Source organism: Sander lucioperca, chromosome 9 (genome assembly GCF_008315115.2).
Source record: "Sander lucioperca isolate FBNREF2018 chromosome 9, SLUC_FBN_1.2, whole genome shotgun sequence".
In the NCBI taxonomy this organism is placed as follows: domain Eukaryota; kingdom Metazoa; phylum Chordata; class Actinopteri; order Perciformes; family Percidae; genus Sander; species Sander lucioperca.
The window spans coordinates 30,411,672-30,437,145 of NC_050181.1; the positions used below are offsets into that span (position 1 = coordinate 30,411,672).

A 25,474-nucleotide genomic window follows, 5' to 3' on the forward strand; every position below is an offset into this window, starting at 1 on the left:
ATATTGATGACAATGTGTTCAAATGGAAAACGAGCCATATTTCATTTAATTTAGCCCTCAAAAGTAGAATGGTGTGTTGTTTCGTTATGGACTTTCATATTAACAGCAAGAATTCAGTCACAACCAAATGTACAAAGGGGCGATTTTGCTTTAACAATTAACAGGTGAACCAGAAGCATACAGGTGAAACTCCAAAAATTAGAATATTGTGCAAAAGTTCATTTATTTCAGTAATTCAACTTAAAAGGTAAAACTAATTATATAGACTTATTACATGCAAAGCGAGATATTTCAAGTCTGTATTTGTTATAATTTTGATGACTATGGCTTACAGTTTATGAAAACCCTTAGAAAATTAAAATATTGTGAAAACGTTCAATATTTTAAGCTCAAAGTGTCCCACTCTAATCAGCTAATTAATCCAAAACACCTGCAAAGGGTTCCTGAGTCTTTAAATGGTCTCTCAGTCTGGTTCAGTAGAACTCACAATCATGCCAGATGCTCCTCGGATATTCGGCTTCACTCAATGACCTGCACAGTAACACACCTAATATAATCTAAGTATTTCAAAACATCAACCACACATACAGATGTCTATACAGTACAATCACTACATGATTACCGTTATATCCGAGGGTTGAAGTTGCATTTTAACAGCAGTACAAGTTGCGGCTGTGGTTTAGCTGAAGCTAACGCAGCCTGAGCTTTCACGTTACAATATAAAAGGCGTTGACCGTTGACTTAGCTGGCACGCAAACAGTTCATTTACATTTCTAGGAGCATGTTAGCAAAATGCACCAAGTACTAAGGAATATTGATAGAAAGCAGGGGAAACTAGTACTTCCATACTTTTTAACATTGGCTAATTAGCAACCTGCCTGCCATCAGATGTTAGCTTCCGAGCTAGCTAGCAGCTAGCCCCAGAAGTTCATGAAAACAAGGCTTTCACCGGAGCAGTCTTACGTTATTTCTGAACCACTCTTTTCGTTTCAAAATCAAAAATCAAATGAATGAAAAAGTACACAGGCCCAATTACAGTAACCACATGAAAACTTCACTGTTGTTGCATGAAATGTTATTTGTGTTTAGCCTAGATCAGTTTCTATCATCTAATGTGAAACAAAAGGCTATATCAGCTTCGCTACCAGGCTGTCTTGGTCTGTTCGAGTGTATGGGGAGTGACTTAGGGAAAAAAAAAAAATGGCTGAATTGGATGTGGGCTGGACTTGATGTCAAGCCCTGCCTTCCCACAGGCTGAGGCGAGAGGCTCCTCCATTGGGCTGCAGAGCACAGTAGTACAGAGCAGAGTCGACAGCTGAAGATTCTGGATCTTCAGAGGGACTTATACTTGATTTTATAAAACGTATTGATTGAATTGAACAATATATAAAATATTGAAATTAAAGTTTTCCTCAACGCAGAATCTAACAAACTTGTTAGAATAATGACAAACATCAGATAAAACACAAAATGCTGCAGTGACAGGTTTAAACAAGGTTTAAATAGTTACCTATCCAGAGAGTCAGAATCAGGATGTTAGTCAGCCAGTGTTTCATGTCTGCAGTGAGAGGGGAGGAGAGAGAGGAAGAGCATTGATACTCTGATGGATCTGGGCCTTCACATCATTGGTCCTTCCTCTTTATCATCTGTTGAAGATCTCTCTACACTTCATAATTTACCTGAAGTCTAACAGTGTGTGACTGCATCTAGTGGACGTTTTGGAGTATTGTGTTGTCTTTGCTCCAGAGGTTTTTGTACAGAGTTTTGGTGTTTCCTGTCACTGTGGGCTGCAGAGCACAGTAGTACACAGCAGAGTCAGACAGCTTAGCTGAGGAGATCTGCAGATCTATTTTGGTTTTATCCTCACTCACTGAAGCAGACAGTCGAGAGTTTGCAGCATTTTGCGTTCCAAATTGAGAGATGAGAAATTCTGGTGGTTTTCCTGGATATCGTCGATACCAGAAGAAATAATCAGTACCAGTTACTTGTTTGGAGTATCTGTAGGACAGAGTAACAGAGCTGCCTTCTAAACTGTTCTCTTCTTTCTGGACTGGAGTGAGTTCTTCACAGCTGATACCTAAAGGAAGATATAACTCTGTTATTTCATGTTGTATGAGACGCAATGAATGATTGCAATTTAGATGTTATTGGAATTAAACTTGTTCATGCTGCATAATCTAACTTGCCAGTGATGATGGTAAGACACAGCACAGAAAACACACAATGCTGCAGTGACAGCATGTTGAATAAAGGTAATGTTGATGGTTTGTGTATTGATCTCTGTTGAATATAGAAGTTCCTCTCTCTTCTATAGTTCAGTAACAGCTCAGCTCCTCCCTGAGTCTCTCCATCTCCTCGTAGCTCTGTATTTTCACTTCTCCTAGTTACACTTCTATGGTAAAGAGATTCTAGACTACATCATATTGAAGTTTAACAGTGTGTGACTCCCTCTAGTGGATGTTGTGGAGTATTGTGTTGTCTTTGCTCCAAAGGTTTTTGTACAGAGTTTTGGTGTTTCCTGTCACTGTGGGCCTCAGAGCACAGTAGTACACAGCAGAGTCAGACAGCTTAGCTGAGGAGATGATCATATGGATTTGTTTGCCCTCCACATTAATCGCCATTCCAGGGATTACAATATTTCCTACTCCTCCCGATGCAGAGTGGGATATGATGAACTCTGGTGGTTTTCCTGGATATTGTCGGTACCAAAAGAAATAATTACTGACTGATAATTCCAAGTATCTGTAGGACAGAGTAACAGAGCTGCCTTCTAAACTGTTCTCTTCTTTCTCTACTGGAGTGAGATCTTCACAGCTGAAACCTAAAGGAAGAGATAACTCTGTTATTTCATGTTATAAAAGGCATGATACATGATTAAAATCCAGATGTTATTAGAATAAAAGTTTTCAAGCTCCATAGTCTAACATACCTTTTAGAATGGAAAGAAACATCATAGAAAACACGCAATGCTGCAGTGACATCATGTTGAATAAAGGTAATGTTGATGGTTTGTGTATTGAACTCTTTTGAATATATAAGTTCCTCTCTCTTCTATAGTTCAGTAACAGCTCAGCTCCTCCCTGAGTCTCTCCGTCTCCTCTTAGATCTGTATCTTCACCTCTCTGTTATGCTTCTTCCTGCCATAACAGACTGGTGGCAATATTTTGTACCATTTTGTTGTTGATCCTTCTAAAACAAGAATTACATAAAATAAGATGTGATGATTTAATGCTTGGATCACCTTTTCAGGGTTTACAAACACAAGAAGGATAAATAAGTTGAAACAACATCATTTTCATCACTAAATATCTTAATAAAATTTAATATGACTTGATTCACAGAATTTTGGGAGGAAAATGAAATCTCAATTCCAGGCTTAATCATTTTTAGAAACATTTTGATGTGACATTTATGATAAAAACCAGCAGAAACATTTTGATTTGACATTTATGATAAAAACTGGGAGCCACAAATTGAACCCTGTGGTACACCATAATAAATCAGCCTTAAGAGAAAAACAAAACTTCTTTTCTAAAGATAAGAACAAAACTATGACCTGATTCTGTGATGGTTACTGGGGTTGAAATAGAGCTCTGTTGGATGTAAGGGAATTGCTGTTACAATCAGTTATGAAGTATTGTTCATAAACACAATATCCCACAACACATTATTATCATCGTTATTGTCATCTTTAGTGCTTCATTTTCCGTTATTGTCACATCTAAAGAGAATCTAGGGAAGGGATCTTCAACAGGGGGTCCGGGACTCTAGGGGGTCCTCAGAGTCAATGCAGGGAGGCCACAAAATATTGTTAATTAATGAGAAAACACAATGCTACAGTGACCACATGTTGAATACATGTAATGTTGATGGTTTGTGTATTGATCTCTGTTGAATATAGAAGTTCCTCTCTCTTCTATAGTTCAGTAACAGCTCAGCTCCTCCCTGAGTCTCTCTGTAAAATGATTCTAGACTACATCATGAAAAATATTGAAGTTTATCAGTGTGTGACTCCCTCTAGTGGATGTTGTGGAGTATTGTCTTGTCTTTGCTCCAAAGGTTTTTGTACAGAGTTTTGGCTCACAGCACAGTAGTAGACAGCAGAGTCTGTCACTGCAGCAGAGGAGATCTGCAGATTCAGATGCTTTTCTCCAGACAGTTTAGGAGAGAACATTGTCTCTGATTGTAGAGACTCTCCTGGGTTTGTAAAACCAAGCCCTGAGATGTAAAAGACAAACTTGTGTTGTTTTCCTGGATATTGTTGATACCAGAAGAAATGATCATTAGCATCCATAGTCTTGGAGTATCTGTAGGACAGAGTAACAGAGCTGCCTTCTAAACTGTACTTTTCTTTCTCGGCTGGAGTGAGTTCTTCACAGCTGACACCTGAAGGAAGAGAAAACTGTTATTGTTACAAAACTTTCAAGACATGAATCACAGTTATGAAACAAAAGCAATCAAACATAAAAAAATGCAGAATATAACTTGCCCTTTATAGTTGAAATAAACACTAGATAAATCACACAATTATCCAATGACGGCATGCTGGATAAAGTAAAGTCTGTTTTGTTTATTGAACTCTGTTGAATATAGAAGTTCCTCTCTCTTCTATAGTTCAGTAACAGCTCAGCTCCTCCCTGAGTCTCTCCGTCTCCTCGTAGCTCTGTATTTTCACTTCTCTCTATTACACTTCTAAATTAAAGTTATTCTAAATTACATCATATTGAAGTTTGTCAGTTTGTGACTCCCTCTGGTGGCTGTTGTGGAGTATTGTGTTGTCTCTGCTCCAAAGGTTTTTGTACAGAGTTTTGGTGTTTCCTGTTACTGTGGGCTGCAGAGCACAGTAGTACACAGCAGAGTCAGACAGCTGAAGCTTCTGGATCTTCAGAGGAACTGATCTTAAGCTGGAATTCAGTGTGGATGAAAATTTCTCCTCGTCAACTGTTTTCCCAGAGCCAAACGTAAAGCGGCTCAGAATGAATTTAGGGCTGTTGTTTCCATCCTGTTTGTACCAAAAGAGATTTGAATTCGTTGCACTGCTGTTATATTGACAGCCAAGTGTTACTGCCTCTCCTTCAGTAGCAGTCACATCTCCTTTTGGTTGCAGCACGTTGTCTTTTTGAGCTCTGCATTCTGTAAAAGATCAACAAACAGAATCAGTGTGCTGTTAAAGAATCATATCAATGTTGGATTGATATCAAAGAAACAGAGTTGTGTTCATACCAAGGCTCATAGCAGCCAGCAACACTGAGATGAACAGAGGCTTCATATCTGCAGTGTGGAGTAACTCTGAGCTACAGCAAGTATAAAGAAGGCTGTGATCTCTCTGTTTAGTCTTCATCAACACTAAGTTGGTGGATTAGAAGGAGGAACCTGATCACAGTGACAGGACTCATTCACAGCCCTGGGTTATTCCCCCTACTGACAACTTTACACCTAACACTTTTTGTGCCTCTCTCCTTTCCTAGTGTAACTGTTCTTGTATGAAGTGGTCTTTGTAGTTTTCAGCTGACATGGTTCCTGTTTTACAACTGGTGCAGATTCACTTTGTTGTCGAATGTATAAAAGGTGGTAATTGTAGTGAACCTGTACATGCCTTTTAATATTTATTTATTGAAAGTTTGAAAGTAAACTGAGAGTTAATATTTCAACATGTTACGTTTTATGCTTTTTTCAGAATGTTTATTGAATGTAAAGTGACAGTTTAGTATCTTTTGGTCCTCTGCAGCCATTAGAGGTCAAATTCAATGATGGTGAAGTTGTTGGAGAGCTTTTGTTGGAGAGCGCAGTCGTAGCTACCCACTTTAAGCGAGCTGGTCACAATGTTAGAGCATTGAGATATGTTGGGAAAGAGTGTGTTAAGAACCCTCCAAGAGAGGGTAATCATGGTAGAAGTCTTCTTCAGAGAGAAACTTTTTGGATGTATTACCTTAACACAATGGCCCTCATTCATGAAACGTGCGTACAACCTAAAACAGGCGTAGGACGGGCGTACCCCGATTTCTACGCAAAGCCAAGGCATCTATCAATTTGAACGTGAGCGTAGGCTGCGATAAAATCTCACGTCTGGTCTGAACTTGTGTACGCAAGTTTTCAAGTCAGTGTGGACTTGCGGTGCAGCATATAATCAGTTTAACAGGAGAAGGAGAAGTCATCAGTTGATCACTTATCAGCAATGGCAGATCTGGCTCTTTTAGAGGACCTTTATGCCCCGGTACAACAGTGCACACGTACGAGCACGGGCCATGGTGGAGCGCTCCATCGGATTGATTAAGGGCAGATGGCTCTGTCTTGCATCAGCGGGAGGGGGGAACCCTACTATACACGGCAGAAAAAGTCTGCAACATTGTTTGAGCCTGTGGGGTTCTGCCCAACTTTGCGCAGGAAAACAGGGTGCCATAAATGTAGTGATGGAGCCAGATGACCTGATGCCCAGAGAGCAGTGTCCAGCACAGCCCCAACTGGGGCTATACGAATGAGACAGGATATTATTCCTCGGTTTTTATTATTTATTCTTCAGGTTTTCGTTTCTCTTTTAAAGTATCGTTAATGGCCACAAGTGAACGATGAAAAAAACACGAGTTAAAATAAATGACACTGCATGAACTCCGCTACTGTGTTTATTTAAATATAGGTCCCCCATTTAGGCCTAAGAGATTGCAATATAAACCTGTATATTACTATTAGGACTATAGCATACATATGTCAAGGATGTATAAATTAAATAATCTTCAGCTGGAGTCTGATTTACTACGGCAACACTGTTGACTGAATCAGTGATCTCTTTCCATTCCGCATTCTTTCTACAGTCTTTAATACCAGTTTTCAGGCTGACCAATAGGACACACGTTGGTGCAAATGAACCTGAGATATCAGGGTTTCAATCTCCATCTCTGAAAAGTGCCGCTTCTTAGCTGGATTACGTCTCACCATGTCGTAAATTGTAGGGGTGAGGCCTCAAAACCGAGAATATATAACCCGTTCTCATTCCGAACCCGTAAAACGACGTTTGGACAGTGGCTGTCAGCGTCTGATGTGACGAAAAAGGCGTCTTTCAGCGTGTTTGTATAACGCACCGGGGAGAGCAGCAGTTAGATAGGATTTAGAGAGTAGTATGTAAGGGCGAATTTCCGTATAAGGAGGTCGGTTGGGGTGGTGGATGGGTCAAACACAGGACCTTCACCTAGGAGAGCGGGGTTCGTGTCCCGCTTGTCACGCTTGCGATAGTCATTTTTTTCTTTCCTCCCGCATGTCTCAGAACCATACGCCCACCCACGACCTTTTGCTAAACCCAACCGTCCCGTAGATCACGCGTGTCACGGAACCGTAAGCTCACCCACAACCTTTTCCTTAACATAACTGCATCAAAAGGGATGGCAATAGTCCTGAGCAAGTGCATTTACTTATAGTGCTAAAGGGACAGCAAACGTCCCGACCAAGCGCATTTACCTAAAGAGCTAAAAGGACGGCGCTGAAGGGACGGCAATAGTCCCGACCAAGCGAGTTTACTTAGAGTGCTAAAGGAGACTTTTAGCGTCAATAAGAACGACAAAGGCACCTGACCAAGCGTCCATATTTTACGAGATGGGTGTGAGAACGTGTTGGAATATATTGGGGCGTGAAATTTAAATTACGATTTTTTCCATCCGCTGCCATCCGCTGCCATCCGCTGCATTTATCAATGTACCACCAACGTTTCATAAATCACATGTGAAGTCTGTCGTAAGATGATTTCTGCGCTCATATCTGTGTTGGTTTTTACATTAGGTTGATAAATGAGGGCCAGTGTCTCCAAACGGCTTAAAAGAAAAATTTTATATAAAGCCTTTTCTGTAATGTCTTTTCTTGTGATGTTGTGTGTGGGATTTTTCTAATGTGAAAAATAGTGTCAATGTGGGATAGTGTAGCACATCATGTTATTTTGTAAGTTAGGGTTTTGGCCAATTTTTTCAAATTATTTTAATTTTTTCATTTCAAAGAACTTGATGGGCCTAAGTGCCACCTTTACCATAGTCCACCATGTAATTTTGTCACTAATGGTTTTATGTGGTGACTATGGTAAAGGTGGCACTTAGGCCCATCAAGTCCTTTAGTTATCATTAGTTTGAATGAGCTCAGCTGATCATGTATGTGCCCTATGTATATGCTTGAGCCACTGTTGTATGCCATTTGCCTGAGGAAGACCAGGCAGGGTTAAAACGTTGCAGCACAATAAATGTATGGGAGTATCAGCAGAGTGCGAGCATCTCATTCTTTTCAATAGAATATAAACTACCAGTGATTTCAGAGTTTTATTGGTTAGTGTTTCTGTGTCTAATTGGGATGCAGATCAACATGTTGAAAAATGGAAAGAGCTCATTGTGGGCTCATGGCCCACAGGGTATGAAGAGGATTTAGTAGGTAAGTCAGTGTCCATTTATTTGTTGTCATGGTGTCTTGTGTTTGAACCACCATGCAGTTGGTTTGTCATTGATGTGGATTTGCTGCTCATGTGAATCCTCCCACAGTGTTACATTAGCAGCTGTAACCACAGGGACTCTGATAAAACTTGAATAATCAGAATCCATCTGATAGGAAGCTGTGGTTTGAATACCACTTCCCTCCTCTTTGAAGAGTAGTCAGATATCTGTGTTCAGGTTTTTGTACAGCCTCTTCTACACTTTGTATCACTGTGTTTCTAGAGCACAGTAGTAGAGACCTGTGTCTGCCAGGGTTAGTGTCTTTATGGTCAGTTCAGTTGAGTTTACTGATGTTTTGGATTCATATCGCTTATCTGGGATATATTCACCACTACTAGCTTCTCTTGCTCCTTTCCAGAGTATAAACTGAGGCGCTTGAAGGTCTGAATGATGTCTGTACCAGTAAAGGTGGACATCGTTGGTATTGGTCTCATATTCACATGTAAGTGAGACGGATTCTCCTTCTCTTTCACTGACTTCATGTTCTACAGGAGAGATTTTGTCTCCAGCTATTATTCCTGAAAAAAAGTAGAGAAAATGAAGTCATTAGACTAACATTGTTCATGAGGCTGAGAGGAGTAGACAGGGCAAAATGTCAACTGTGCAATGTTACTCCGGACAGAAACAGCTCAACTGTTCAGAGATTTCTGCTCTGAATTGCAGTTTATATAAATCTTTAGAAAATAATAAAACCATGTTGTTCTTTGTATCTTATCAAAGAAAAGAGCAGCAAGAATAATCCACAGCCAATGTTCCATTTCTACAACAAAGTTTAAATCAACAGGAGAAACTAGCTGATGTTCAACATTCAGTCTGAGAATTGTTCTCTTCACAGCAGCACTTATTATTGACTGAATGGTTGAACACAGTGCAGAAGTAGTGCACCGCCTACTTGATAATGTTGCCCTCTAGTGGAGGTACAATGTTCATTACAACAGTGTAGAAAAATGTCTTCCAGCAGCTTGTCAGTGTGTCAGCTTGTGTTTTTGTACAGAGACTGTGGGTTTGCTGTCACTGTGGGCCTCACAGCACAGTAGTACAGAGCAGAGACTGTCACTGCAGCAGAGGAGATCTGAAGAACCATTTTGGTTTTATCCTCACTTACAGAAACAGACAGTCCAGAGTTTGAACTTTGCAATAATTTTCCTGATTCCAGATGAGAGATGAGGAACTCTGGTGGCTTTATGAATATTGTCGATACCAGAAGAAATAATCAGCAGAACCTGAGTTCTAAACTGTTCTCTTCTTTTTCTACTGGAGTGAGTTCTTCACAGCTGACACCTAAAGGAAGAGATAACTGTTATTTCATGTTGTACAATGCTCAAATGATTCACATGCAAATATTTAGAAACATTTTCCCTGCTGTATTCCTCTCTCTTCCTCTGTAAGTTCCTCTCTCTTCTATAGTTCAGTAACAGCTCAGCTCCTCCCTGAGTCTCTCTGTCTCCTCGTAGCTCTGTAGTTTCACTTCTCTCAGTTACACTACCAAGGTAAAGTGATTCTAGACTATATCATATTGAAGTTTAACAGTGTGTGACTCCCTCTACTGGATGTTGTGGAGTATTGTGTTGTCTTTGCTCCAAAGGTTTTTGTACAGAGTTTTGGTGTTTCCTGTCACTGTGGGCCTCAGAACACAGTAGTACACAGCAGAGTCAGACAGCTGAAGCTTCTGGATCTTCAGAGGAACTGACTTATCCTTGATTCATCCATCCATCTTCTTCCGCTTATCCGGTAACGGGTCGCGGGGGTAGCAGCTCCAGCAGGGGACCCCAAACTTCCCTTTCCCGAGCCACATTAACCAGCTGGACGTGCCTGGAACACCTCCCTAGGGAGGCGCCCAGGGGGCATCCTTACCAGATGCCCGAACCACCTCAACTGGCTCCTTTCGACGCGAAGGAGCAGCGGCTCTACTCCGAGCTCCTCACGGATGACTGAGCTTCTCACCCTATCTCTAAGGGAGACGCCAGCCACCCTCCTGAGGAACCCCATTTTGGCCGCTTGTACCCTGGATCTCGTTATTTCGGTCATGACCCAGCCTTCATGACCATAGGTGAGGGTAGGAACGAAAACTGACTGGTAGATTGAGAGCTTTGCCTTCTGGCTCAGCTCTCTTTTCGTCACAACGGTGCGATAAATTGAGTGTAATACCGCACCCGCTGCGCCGATTCTCCGACCAATCTCCCGCTCCATTGTCCCCTCACTCGCGAACAATACCCCAAGGTACTTGAACTCCTTCACTTGGGGTAAAGACTCATTCCCTACCTGGAGAAGGCACTCCATCGGTTTCCTGCTGAGAACCATGGCCTCAGATTTAGAGGTGCTGATCCTCATCCCAGCCGCTTCACACTCGGCTGCGAACCGATCCAGTGAGTGCTGAAGGTCACAGGCCGATGATGCCATCAGGACCACATCATCCGCAAAAAGCAGCGATGAGATCCCCAGCTCACCAAATTGCAACCCCTCTCCACCCCGACTACGCCTCGATATCCTGTCCATAAATACTACAAACAGGATTGGTGACAAAGCGCAGCCCTGGCGGAGGCCAACTCTCACCTGAAACGAGTCCGACTTACTGCCGAGAACCCGGACACAGCTCTCGCTTTGGTCGTACAGAGATTGGATGGCCCTGAGAAGGGACCCCCTCACCCCATACTCCCGCAGCACCTCCCACAGTATCTCCCGGGGGACCCGGTCATACGCCTTCTCCAGATCCACAAAGCACATGTAGACCGGTTGGGCATACTCCCAGGCTCCCTCCAGGATCCTTGCGAGAGTAAAGATCTGATACGTTGTTCCACGACCAGGACGGAATCCGCGTTGTTCCTCTTCAACCTGAGGTTCGACTATCGACCGAACCCTCCTTTCCAGCACCTTGGAGTAGACTTTACCGGGGAGGCTGAGAAGTGTGATACCCCTGTAATTGGCACACACCCTCTGGTCCCCCTTTTTGAAAAGGGGAACCACCACCGCGGTCTGCTACTCCTTAGGCACCGTCCCCGACTTCCACGCAATGTTGAAGAGGCGTGTCAACCAAGACAACCCCTCCACACCCAGAGCTTTAAGCATTTCTGGACGGATCTCATCAATCCCTGGGGCTTTGCCACTGTGGAGTTGTTTAACTACCTCAGCAACTTCCACCAGGGAAATTGACGACAATCCCCCATCATCCTCCAGCTCTGCCTCTACCATAGAGGGCGTATTAGTCGGATTTAGGAGTTCCTCAAAGTGCTCCTTCCACCGCCCTATTACCTCCTCAGTTGAGGTCAACAGCGTCCCATCCTTACTGTACACAGCTTGGATGGTTCCCCGCTTCCCCCTCCTGAGGTGGCGAACGGTTTTCCAGAAGCACCTTGGTGCCGACCGAAAGTCCTTCTCCATGTCTTCTCCGAACTTCTCCCACACCCGCTGCTTTGCCTCTTTCACGGCAGAGGCTGCAGCCCTTCAGGCCCTTGCAACTGCCTCCGGAGTCCTCTGGGATAACATATCCCGGAAAGACTCCTTCTTCAGTCGGACGGCTTCCCTGACCACCGGTGTCGACCACGGTGTTCGTGGGTTACCGCCCCTTGAGGCACTTAAGACCCTAAGACCACAGCTCCCCGCCGCAGCTTCAGCAATGGAAACTTTGAACATTGTCCACTCGGGTTCAATGCCCCCAGCCTCCACAGGGATGCACGAAAAGCTCCGCCGGAGGTGTGAGTTGAAAGTCTGTCGGACAGGGGCCTCCTCCAGACGTTCCCAATTTACCCGCACTACCCGTTTGGGCTTACCAGGTCTGTCCAGAGTCTTCCCACACCCTCTGACCCAACTCACCACCAGATGGTGATCAGTTGACAGCTCTGCCCCTCTCTTCACCCGAGTGTCCAAAACATACGGCCTCAGATCAGATGAAACGATTATAAAATCGATCATTGACCTTTGGCCTAGGGTGCTCTGGTACCAAGTACACTTATGAGCATCCCTATGCTCGAACATGGTGTTCGTTATAGACAATCCATGACTAGCACAGAAGTCCAACAACAAACAACCACTCTGGTTTAGATCAGGGAGGCCGTTCCTCCCAATCATGCCTCTCCATGTGTCTCCATCATTTCCCACGTGCGTGTTGAAGTCCCCCAGCAGAACTATGGAGTCCCCCACTGGAGCCCCATACAGGACTCCATTCAAGGTCTCCAAGAAGGCCGAATACTCCGAGCTCTTGTTTGGTGCATACGCACAAACAACAGTCAGAGTTTTCCCCCCCACAACCCGCAGGCGTAGGGAGGCGACCCTCTCGTCCACCGGGGTAAACTCCAACGTAGCGGCGCTCAGCCGGGGGCTTGTGAGTATCCCCACACCCGCCCGGCGCCTCAGACCCTGGGCAACTCCGGAGAAGAAAAGAGTCCAACCCCTATCCAGGAGTATGGCTCCAGAACCGAGACTGTGCGTAGAGGTAAGCCCCACCAGATCCAACTGGTAGCGCTCCACCTCCCGCACAAGTTCCGGCTCCTTCCCCCACAGAGAGGTGACGTTCCACGTCCCCAGAGCCAGCGTCTGCTGCTCGGGTCTGGTCTGTCGAGGCCCCTGACCTTCACTGCCACCCATGTGGCAGCGCACCCGACCCCAGCGGTTCCTCCCACAGGTGGTGGGCCCATGGGTTGGAGAGAGAGGTGCCACGGAGCTTTTTCGGGCTGTGCCCGGCCGGGCTCCGTGGCAAACCCGGCCACCAGGCGCTCGCTGATGGGCCCTCCATCTGGGCCTGGCTCCAGACAGGGACCCCGGGCTTCCTCCAGGCAGGATCACTCCATCTCTACCTCGTTTTTTCATAGGGTTGTTGAACCATTCTTTGTCTGGCCCCTCCCCTGAGACCACTTTGCCTTGGGAGACCCTATCAGGAGCACAAAGCTCCAGACAACACAGCCCTCAGGTTCATAGGGACACACAAACCTCTCCACCACGATAAGGTGATGGTTCCAGGAGAGGATAATATTGTCCAAAGACATGTAAACAGACAATGAGGGAACCTAGGATTGAACCCTGTGGTACACCACAATAATGCCCTGTTTACACGATGACGCTCACGGGTGAAACCGAAAAAATATTTTATTGGATGTTCCTTTCATTTATACGGTGACGGCGTTTTTGGGGCTTAAAAACGCAAAAAAGTGAAACCACCCTCCAGAGGGGAAATCTTAAAAACGCTCCACCGTCGCATTACCGTCTAAATGGTAAAAACGCAATAGTCTGAAGACAGCGGTGTGGAGAGAGACGAGAAAAAGGCATTTTTCTCGTGACTGAAGCTAACGCAGCCTGAGCTTTCACGTTACAATATAAAAGGTGTTGACCATTGACTTAACTAGCACGCAAACAGTTCATTTACATGTCTACGAGCATGTTAGCAAACTACACCAAAAGACAAATACCGAGGAATATTGATAGAAAGCAGGGGGAACTAGTAGGCTACTTCCATACTTTTTAGCATTGGCTAATTAGCAACCTGCCTGCCATCAGATGTAGCTTCCGAGCTAGCTAGCAGCTAGCCCCAGAAGCTCATGAAAACAAGGCTTTCACCGGAGCAGTCTTATGTTATTTCCGAACCACTCCGACTTGATGTCAAGCCCTGCCTTCCCACAGGCTGCAGCGAGATGGTCCTGGTCACTGTGGGCCTCACAGCACAGTAGTACACAGCGGAGTCAGACACCTTAGCTGATGGGATGTTCATATGGATTTGTTTGTCCTCCACTTTAATCTGTAGTCCAGGGAATATATCAGTTCCTACTTCTCCTGAAGCAGAGTGGGAGATGATGAACTCTGGTGATTTTCCTGGATATTGTCAGTACCAGAAGAAATAATCACCTAATGACAGTTTGGAGTATCTGTAGGACAGAGTAACAGAGCTGTCTTCTAAACTGTTCTTTTCTTTCTCTACTGGAGTGAGTTCTTCACAGCTGACTCCTAAAGGAAGCGATCACTCTGTTATTTCATGTTTTAAAAGACTTAATACATAATTAACATTCAGATGTCATTGGAATAAAACTTTTTCATGTTGCATAGTTTAACATACCTGTTAGAATGGAAAGAAAAATCAGAGACAACACACAATGCTGCAGTGACAGCATGTTGAATAAAGGTAATGTTGATGGTTTGTGTATTGATCTCTGTTGAATATAGAAGTTCCTCTCTCTTCTATAGTTCAGTAACAGCTCAGCTCCTCCCTGAGTCTCTCCGTCTCCTCGTAGTTCTGTATTTTCACTTCTCTCAGTTACACTACTAAGGTAAAGTGATTACTAGACTACATCATGTTGAAGTTTATAAGAGTATGACTCCCTCTGGTGGATGTTGTGATATTGTGTTGTCTTTGCTCCAAAGGTTTTTGTACAGAGTTTTGGTGTTTCCTGTCACTGTGGGCTGCAGAGCACAGTAGTACACAGCAGAGTCTGTCACTGCAGCAGAGGAGATCTGCAGATCCATTTTGGTTTTATCCTCACTTACATCAACAGACAGTCCAGTGGTTGTATTTTGCATTATTTTTCCTGATTCCAGATGAGAGATGAGGAACTCTGGTTGCTTTCCTGAATATTGTCGATACCAGAAGAAATAATCAGCAGAACCTTTGGAGTATCTGCAGGACAGAGTAACAGAGCTGCCTTCTAAACTGTTCTCTTCTTTCTCTACTGGAGTGAGTTCTTCACAGCTGATACCTAAAGGAAGAGATAACTCTGTTATTTCATGTTGTAAAAGACTTAATGAATGATTCCAATTTAGATGTTATTATATACCTTTCAAGCTGCATAATCTAACATACCTGTGAGGATGTTAATAAACAGCAGAGAAAACACACAATGCTGCAGTGACAGCATGTTGAATAAAGGTAATGTTGATGGTTTGTGTATTGAAGTCTTTGAATATAGAAGTTCCTCTCTCTTCTATAGTTCAGTAACAGCTCAGCTCCTCCCTGAGTCACTCCGTCTCCTCGTAGCTCTCTATTTTCACTTCTCTCAGTTACACTACTAAGGTAAAGTGATTCTAGACTGCGTCATATTCAAGATTAAGTGTGGGATTCCCTCTAGTGGATGTTGTGAGTTATTGTGTTGTCTTTGCTCCAAGGGATTTTGTACAGTGTTTTGGTGTTTCCTGTCACTGTGGGCTGCAGAGCACAGTAGTACACAGCAGAGTCAGACACCTTAGCTGAGGGGATGTTCATTTTCATTTGTTTGTCCTCCACTTCAATCTTGAGTCCAGCAATTGGACTTGTCAATATTCCTCCTGTTCCTAAATGGGAGATGATGAACTCTGGTGGTTTTCCTGGATATTGTCGATACCAGAAGAAATAATCATTGTTATCAGCTTGTTTGGAGTATCGGTAGGACAGAGAAACAGAGCTGCCTTCTAAACTGTTCTCTTCTTTCTCAACTGGAGTGAGTTCTTCACAGCTGATACCTAAAGGAAGAGATAATTTCTCATTGCATTTTATACAACTCATTGATTCAATTGAACAAATAAATAAAATATTGAAATTAAAGATTTCCTCAATGCAGAATCTAACACACCTGTTAGAATAATGAGAAACATCACATAAAACACACAATGCTGCAGTGACAGCATGTTGAATAAAGGTAATGTTGATGGTTTGTGTATTGAACTCTGTTGAATATAGAAGTTCCTCTCTCTTCTATAGTTCAGCAAGAGCTCAGCTCCTCCCTGAATGTCTCGGTCTCCTCTAAGATCTGTATCTTCACCTCTCTGGTATGCTTCCTCCGGTTTACACACTGGTGGCAATATTGTGTACCATTTTGTTATGTATCATTCTAAACCAAGAGTTACCAACCTGATCTCATAGAATTCCGTGAAATGAACACGGCCCCTTAAGTTAAGGTAAAGGTCGTGGGTGGGCTTATGTTTCCATGACACGCGGGACAACATCGGGAAGGTTGCATTTAGGAAACGTGACACGGGGGACATGTTCCCCAGTCTCCTTGATGAAAGTCCTGTGTCCTCCACCCTGACCAACCTCCCTAAGTGTTTTTTCGGGTTTCCGTACTACTCTCTACCGTAGTCACTCCAAATACTACTGTGATGAAAGTTTACTCTGCAGCAGGAGTGAATTTTAGGAAATAGAAAAGTGAAACAAATAAAGACAGTTGAAGACTAAACCAAGTTCGTTTTTTTGTATTTTATTATATATTTGCAAATATAGGATTAACACAATTTCACAAAATGCACAGGGGCTCAGTGTGAAAAAGTCTCTTTAACGAGTCAACAGGAATACTGAGCATAAATACATCTTCAGAGTGACAGTACACACACACTTGGCTTAAAATAACTCGGCATTTCTTACAATCAATCAAGACACCGTAGACATTCAGGAGCCCATTCGCCTCTTCCCCCTGTATCACTTTTACCCTTGATGTCACACATCGCTTTATCTCAACTGTCCGAAGACAAGTCTCAACTACCTAGGGAGAAATGAATGCACCGGGAGACATAGTTTAGGGTGATCTTGTACCTTATCTGTTCAGCGTACACATTATGTTCCAGACTTTATGGCTCCCTTAGTTTAGTGAGAATCAGAATCAACATGTGAGAATGAGATAAACTCACTTTCAGCATTGTGAGAGAAACTAAAACAGAAATGAGATAAGAATATAAAGAATCATGCTTAAATGTAATTTTGCCATTATACTACGTCATCCTCTCATTGACTTTACATTAGCATTGTTTTCTGTGGTGGCCACCACCACGTAATGCGGTGTTAACAGTTTGTGATAATTTCACAGAATTCTGTGAGACCATGCTGGAGTTATATACAATTATATGTGATGTTTTAATGCTTGGATCAACTTTGCAGGTTTTACAAACACAACAAGGATGAAGAGGTGAAACAACATAATTTCATCACTAAATATCTTAGTATAGTTTAATCTGACCTGATTCACAGAATTCTGGGAGGAAAATTTAATCTCAATTCCAGGCTTAATCATTTTTAGAAACATTTTATATGATAACAAACCAGTGGCCACAATTACTGGACTTTAATGTTGAATTACAGATTGTCAGGAAAACTGAAATAATATCATCCAAAGACATGTAAACAGAGAATGATGGGCCTAAGATTGAACCCTGTGGTACACCGCAATAAATCAGCCTTAAAGGGGCACTATGCAGTTTTGGCCATTTCTTTGCTGTTTTCTGGCTTTTTGCTCGCAGGTTTCTCTACAGAGCTCCCCCTACAGCTTCAGAATAGATATTTGGCAGCTCCTATGTTTACTTGTGTCTGACTCCTCGCTCGGTCAGTCTGCCGTTTCCTCTTTCTCTGCTCCTCCGACAATGCTTTCCTAGCTTTCTGCTTCTTTGTTGACGGCTCAGCCATGACAATAGTGTGAAAAACTCCATCGCTACCTTCTCCTTATAGCTAGTCGGTTCCTGGATGTGTGCAGTGCCTTGAAGCAATTCGTTACATCGCGAGACCTGATATCAAGCGATACTTCCTGACGCTGAGGCTACCGGCTCGCTGGACGAAACATATTGGAAAGTTGCAAGGGTGGGTTTTCTGCTCACAGGCGCTAGGGGGAAGCGGACGACCACCATTTTACATGAAAAAAAGTCATATAACCATACCAGTTACTCTAAAGCTGTTCAGTTAATGTAAATTAAGCTAAAGAAACTGCATAGTTCCCCTATAAGAGAAAAACACAAACTTATTTTATAAAGAGAAAACCAAAACTATGACCTGATTCTGTGATGCTAACCAGAGTTTAAATAGAGCTCTGTTGGATGTCAGGGGATTTGCTGTTATAATCAGTTCGGAGGTATTTGAGTTAGGTTCATAAACATAATATCCCACAACACCTCATTATCATACTATTGAAGAAAACACTTTTCCTTTCATCTTTAGAGCTTCATTTTCTGGTATTGTCACCTCTACAAAGAATCTAGACTGTGTCATTACATACTATTCAAGATTTAACCGTGTGTGAGTCCCTCCAGTGGATGTTGTGGAGTATTGTGTTGTCTTTGCTCAAAAGGTTTTTGTACAGAGTTTTGGTGTTTCCTGTCACTGTGGGCCTCACAGCACAGTAGTACACAGCAGAGTCAGACACTGCAGCAGAGGAGATCTGAAGAATAATTTTGGTTTTAGCCTCACTTACACGAACAGACAGGCCAGATTTTGTTTCATTTTGAGTTCCCAAGTGAAAGATGAGGAACTCTGGTGGTTTTCCTGGATGTTGTCGATACCAGAAGAATTGATCAGCACCAGTCGCTTGTTTGGAGTATCTGTAGGACAGAGTAACAGAGCTGCCTTCTAAACTGTTCTCTTCTTTCTCTACTGGAGTGAGTTCTTCACAGCTGATACCTAGAGTAAAAGATAACTCTTATTAAAATGTAGATGTTATTGGAATCAAACTTGTTCATGCTGCATAATCTAACATACCTGTTAGAATGGAAAGAAACATCAGAGAAAACAAAGAATGCTGCAGTGATATCATGTTGAATAAAGGTAATGTTGATGGTTTGTGAATTGAACTCTGTTGAATATAGAAGTTGCTCTCTCTTCTATAGTTCAGTAACAGCTTAGCTCCTCCCTGAGTCTCTCTGTAAAGTCATTCTAGACACTGTCACTGTGGGCCTCAGAGCACAGTAGTACACAGCAGAGTCAGACAGCTGAAGCTTCTGGAACTTCAGAGGAACTGATGTCTTGTTGATTTTAGCATCAAATCTGTCATTCTGAAACTCTGGTGATTTATCTGCTGTTTTTGAGAAACATTTCAGCATGTACTTTGGGTAATCATTGACTTCTTGTTTGTACCAGAACAAAGTTGGACTTCCCGTGGTTGTCTCAAATGTACAGCCAAGAGTAACTGTCTCTCCTTCAGTAGTAATGACATCTCCTGTTGGCTGGATCACTCTGTCTTCTCCTTTACACTCTGGGGAAGAAGAGAACATGCAGAAGAGGAGATGAATTAATACAAATTATTAATTAAAGGACAACAATCAGTACTTTTAAAGTGTTACCTTGCCAGAGGTTCAGACAAAAATCTTCACTGACTGCTTTCTGATGTCAGATTATACCAAATAAAGAGTTAAGAAGATATTAGAAGCCAACAAAAATGATCAGTTTTGCTTTTTTGTCAGTATCAAAAGTGTTGAGAGAAGAAACATGTTGTTCTTTGTATCTTACCAAAGAAAAGAGCAGCAAGAATAATCCACAGCCAATGTTTCATCTCTACAACAAGGTTTAAATCAACAGGAGAAACTAGCTGATGTTCAACATTCAGTCTGAGAATTGTTCTCTTCACAGCAGCACTTATTATTGACTGACTGGTTGAACACAGTGCAGAAGTAGTGCACCTCCTACTTGATAATGTCGCCCTCTAGTGGAGGTACAAAGTTCAGTACAACAGTGTAGAAAAAAGTCTTCCAGCAGCTTGTCAGTGTGTCAGCTTGTGTTTTTGTACAGAGACTGTGGGTTTGCTGTCACTGTGGGCCTCACAGCACAGTAGTACAGAGCAGAGTCTGTCACTGCAGCAGAGGAGATCTGAAGAATAATTTTGGTTTTATCCTCACTCACAGTTACTGAAGCAGACAGACCAGAGTTTGTTGCATTTTGCGTTCCCAACTGAAAGATGATGAACTCTGGTGGTTTTCCTGGATATTGTCGATACCAGTAAAACTCATCTCTACCAGTTGCTTGTTTGGAGTATCTGTAGGACAGAGTAACAGAGCTGCCTTCTAAACTGTTCTCTTCTTTCTCTACTGGAGTGAGTTCTTCACAGCTGACACCTAAAGGAAGAAATCAATCTGTTATTTCATGTGGTAAAAGATTTAAAAAAAAATTCACAATCAGATGTTATTAGGATTCAATTTTTTCAAGCTGCATAGTCTAACATACCTGTGAGGATGGAAAGAAACATCAGAGAAAACACACAATGCTGCAGTGACAGCATGTTGAATAATGGTAATGTTGATGGTTTGTGTATTGAACTTTGTTTGAATATAGAAGTTCATCTCTCTTCTATAGTTCAGTAACAGCTCAGCTCCTCCCTGAGTCTCTCTGTCTCCTCGAAGATCTGTATTTTCACTTCTCTCAGTTACTCATAAGGTAAAGTGATTCTAGGCTACATCATAAAAAATATTGAAGTTTAACAGTGTGTGACTCCCTCTAGTGGATGTTGTGGAGTATTGTGTTGTCTTTGCTCCAAAGGTTTTTGTACAGAGTTTTGGTGTTTCCTGTCACTGTGGGCCTCAGAGCACAGTAGTACACAGCAGAGTCAGACAGCTGAAGCTTCTGGATCTTCAGAGGAAAGGACTTATCCTTGATTGTTGCATCAACTCTCTCTTGCTCTTTAGAAATATCAGTTTTTACACGTTGCAGCACCATCTTTGGGTAATCACTTTCTTCTTGTTTGTACCAGAATAAATAGGGAAATGCGTCACTGGTCTCAAATGTACAGCCAAGAGTAGCCGTCTCTCCTTCAGTAGTAATGAGATCTCCTGTTGGCTGGATCACTGTGTCTTCTCCTTTGCACTCTGGGGAAGAAGAGAACATGCAGAGGAATAGATAAATCAATTAAGATGACTGATCTACCTTGAACAATCAAAAGGTTTAAATAGTTACCTAGCCAGAGAGTCAGAATCAGGATGTTAGTCAGCCAGTGTTTCATGTCTGCAGTGAGAGGGGAGGAGAGAGAGGAAGAGCATTGATACTCTGATGGATCTGGGCCTTCATATCATTGGTCCTTCCTCTTTACCATCTGTTGAGGACAGAGGTGGGACCAAGTCACTGTTTTGCAAGTCACAACTAAGTGTCACGTCATTTCACTGAAGTCACAAGTCAAGACAAGTGAAGTCCTAAGTCAAGTTCCAATTCCTTAACTTTGTGTTTCGAGTCCTAAACAAGTCATGAAGCAATCTTCACCAAATGTAGACAACAGAGTTATAATAACTTAAATTTACACAAATCATGAATGCCTTTTCAAACATGTATTCATTTTTCATACCCGGTTTTTATCAAGTGCTACTGAACTCATTAACTCTGACTCTGCACTCTCATACTTTCATAATCTTTTATGTCTAAATTGTTTGTACCTGCTGCTCCTTTGCACTCTGCTGTGTTTGAGGAATTTAAGCCAGTTTCTGTGACGGTACCTACTGAGGTAGTGCAACACATGAAACCTACCAACTGTCCTTTAGACATGTTTCCCACCAGGATGGTGAAGGAGGTTTTTAATACCACCATTGGGTCGAATCTACTTACTTTTTTTAATTCTTGTCTTAGTTTAGGATCTGTCCCAGCTGCCTTTCAAAATGCGGTTGTCAGGCCCCTACTTAAGAAGCCTCATCTTGATCCCACAGTGTTGTCCAATTTTAGACCAGTCTCTCATCTGCTTTTTCTTTCAAATGTTTTTCTTTCAAGTTCTTTTCATACAGTTACAAACCTTTTTACAACAGAGCTCTGTGTTTGAAAAGTTTCAATTTGGTTTCATATCACGTCACAGCACTGAGTCTGCACTGTTGAGAGTACACAATGATATTGTCTTGTCTGTAGATGCCAGGAATCCTGCGGTTTTAGTGCTCTTGGACCTCACAGCGGCTTTTGATACAGTGGACCATGCAGTCCTTCTCTCACCTTGATCATTGTGTAGGCATCCGAGGCTCTGCACTTAAATGGTTTAGCTCCTATTTGGCAAATAGGAGCTTCTCTGTCATGATTGGTGACCTCTCCTCGTCACCAGCTCCTCTCTCTTGTGGGGTACCTCAGGGTTCAATACTTGGCCCCATCCTGTTTTCCTTATATATGTTGCCTTTAGGGGCTATTATATATATTATAGGCAAGCACAACCTGTCATTTCTTTGTTATGCAGATGATTTGCAAATTTATTTGCCTTTGAAACCGAATGACAGTGTTGCACTAAGCTCCCTGTTTAGTTGTATTAATGATATTAAGTTGTGGCTTTCACAAAACTTTCTTAATTTGAATGAAGATAAAACTGAGTGTATTACCTTCAGTACTTCAAGTATGCCAAACAGTTCAGCTTTGAGTTTGGGAGCTCTGGCTTCATACACTAAGCCAGCTGTCAAAAATGTGGGGGTTACATTTGATTGCAGCATGACATTTGATGAGCAGATCAGCAGTGTTGTTAGAATGAGCTTTTTCCAGCTTCATCTCCTGGCTAAAGTTAAGCCCTTCCTTAAAGCTCCTCCCTGAGTCTCTCTGTCTCCTCGTAGCTCTGTATTTTCACTTCTCTCTCTTACACATCTAAGTAATTCTAAATTACATCATATTGAAGTTTTACAGTGTGTGACTCCCTCTAGTGGATGTTGTGGAGTATTTTGTTGTCTTTGCTCCAAAGGTTTGTGTACACAGTTTTGGTGTTTCCTGTCACTGTGGGCCTCACAGCACAGTAGTACACAGCAGAGTCAGACACTGCAGCAGAGGAGATCTGCAGATCTATTTTGGTTTTATCCTCACTCAAACTTACTGAAGCAGACAGTCCAGAGTTTGCAGCATTTTGCGTTCCCACGTGAAAGATGAGAAACTCCAGTGGTTTTCCTGGATATTGTCGATACCAGTAGAAATAGTCAGTACCAGGTACTTGTTTGGAGTATCTGTAGGACAGAGTAACAGAGCTGCCTTCTAAACTGTTCTTTTCTGTCTCTACTGGAGTGATTTCTTCACAGCTGATACCTAGAGGAAGAGATAACTGTGATTAGATGTAAAAGTCTCAAGAAATGATTCACATTCAGATACTCAGAAACTTTTTCATGCTGTATAATCTAACATACCTGTGAGGATGGAAAGGAACATCAGAGAAAACACACAATGCTGCAGTGACAGCATGTTGAATAAAGGTAATGTTGATGGTTTGTGTATTGATCTCTGTTGAATATAGAAGTTCCTCTCTCTTCTATAGTTCAGTAACAGCTCAGCTCCTCCCTGAGTCAATCTGTAAAGTGATTCTAGACAACATGATGAAAAACATTGAGGTTTATCAGTGTGTGACTCCCTCTGGTGGATGTTTAAGTTTGTAAGTGTATTTGATTAGGACAATGCACATTAATCAACATTTCTGTAAATGCACCAGTGTTAGCCAGTCGGGTAATTTTCAACTGTAGTCCTAATTTCCTAGCACGCAAGTCTTTATGGTGGGAAGAAACCAGAGCACCTGGAGGAAACCCAAGTAAACACGGGGGAGAACATGCAAACTCCACACAGAAAGGCCCGGAACGACCTGGATTCGAACCCAGAATCTTCTTGCTGTGAGGCAGCAATGCTAACCACTGACAGATATGTACAGTATATACAGCTACGTGCAGTGTGGTAACATAAGAGTAGTAAGAATAAATGTATATGCAGGATGAATAGTATGAAGAGCAGTAGAATATGGCTATGTATAGGTGTTATTACAGTATGTACATTTGTAAATAAATAAATAGAACAGTATGGGAGGGGTAGGGTAGTGCAAATTGTCCGTGGGGTGCTTACTAGCTTAAATTGTCACCAGGATAACCTACATCATGAAAAATATTGAAGTTTAACAGTGTGTGACTCCCTCTGGTGGATGTTGTGGAGTATTGTGTTGACTTTGCTCCAAAGGTTTTTGTACAGAGTTTTGGTGTTTCCTGTCACTGTGGGCCTCAGAGCACAGTAGTACACAGCAGAGTCAGACAGCTGAAGCTTCTGGATCTTCAGAGGAACTGATCTTAAGCTGGAATTCAGCGTGGATGAAAATTTCTCCTCGTCCACTGTTTTCCCGGTTCCAACCTTAAAGCGGCTGAGAATGAATTTGGGGCTGTTGTTTCCATCCTGTTTGTACCAGAAGAGATAATCATTAGTTGAACTGCTGTTATATTGACAGCCAAGTGTTACTGTCTCTCCTTCAGTAGCAGTCACATCTCCTTTTGGTTGCAGCACGTTGTCTTTTTGTCCTCTGCATTCTGTAAAACAGCAACAAACAGAATCAGTGTGCTGTTAAAGAATCATATCAATGTTGGATTGATATCAAAGAAACAGAGTTGTGTTCATACCAAGGCTCATAGCAGCCAGCAACACTGAGATGAACAGAGGCTTCATATCTGCAGTGTGGAGTAACTCTGAGCTACAGCAAGTATAAAGAAGGCTGTGATCTCTCTGTTTAGTCTTCATCAACACTAAGTTGGTGGATTAGAAGGAGGAACCTGATCACAGTGACAGGGCTCATTCACAGCCCTGGGTTATTCCCCCTACTGACAACTTTACACCTAACACATGTTGTGTCTCTCTCCTTTCTTAGTGTAACATTTCTTGTATGAAGTGGTCTTTGTAGTTTTCAGCTGACATGGTTCCTGTTTTACAGCTGGTGCAGATTCATTTTGTTCCCTAAAATATAAAAGGTGGTAATTATAGTGAACCTGAAACCTTTTAATATTTCTTTATAGAAAGTTTGAAACAAACTGAGACTTAATATTTCAACGTGTTACGTTTTATGCTTTTTTCAGAATGTTTCTTGAATATAAAGTGACAGTTTAGTATCTTTGGTCCTCTGCAGCCTTTGAGGTGAAATTCAAAGATGGTGAAGTTGTTGGAGAAGCTTCTGTTTTCATGAAATTCTTAAGTTAGTAAAATCTTCAGCGGTAAAAATGTGATTCTACTGAGTTCTTCTGTGAATTATGATGTTATGGAATATAAACAACCAGTGATTTCAGTTTTATTAGTGTTTCAGTGTCTATTTGGGATGCAGATCAAAATGTTGAACAATGGAAGGAGATCATTGTGGCCTATCTGTTTTCATTGTTTCGATCTGTTGGTATAAACAGAGCCAAAAGTTTAAGTCCGCTGGATTCTATAGTTAATGTCTGCGACCAGCACAACATTTCCTACATTTTGACCAACCATGATGTATGAAGAGTGAAAACTTTAGGGGAGAGAGCAATTTGTTTGGAACATTTTCAGAGAGTCATACTGCAGCTCCCCCCTCTGTCCTCCCCTCTGGGTCTCAACATTCTGTCCCATACACACACATTGGAAAATCTGAAACGGTCTGAAAACGGGACATTACATA

General features: G+C 42.3%; 1 gene segment (V, D, J or C); it reads right to left on the bottom strand.

Annotated features, from left to right (window-relative positions):
• Positions 1-4,813: 4,813 nt before the first annotated feature.
• LOC116065845 lies at positions 4,814-5,383 on the bottom strand (the record flags this gene model as incomplete). The annotated part of the segment is given in 2 exon segments: positions 4,814-5,133; positions 5,224-5,383. Coding segments are annotated over 2 exon segments (438 nt in total), but the record flags the coding sequence as incomplete, so codon positions are not given.
• Between the last annotated feature and the right edge of the window lie 20,091 nt (positions 5,384-25,474).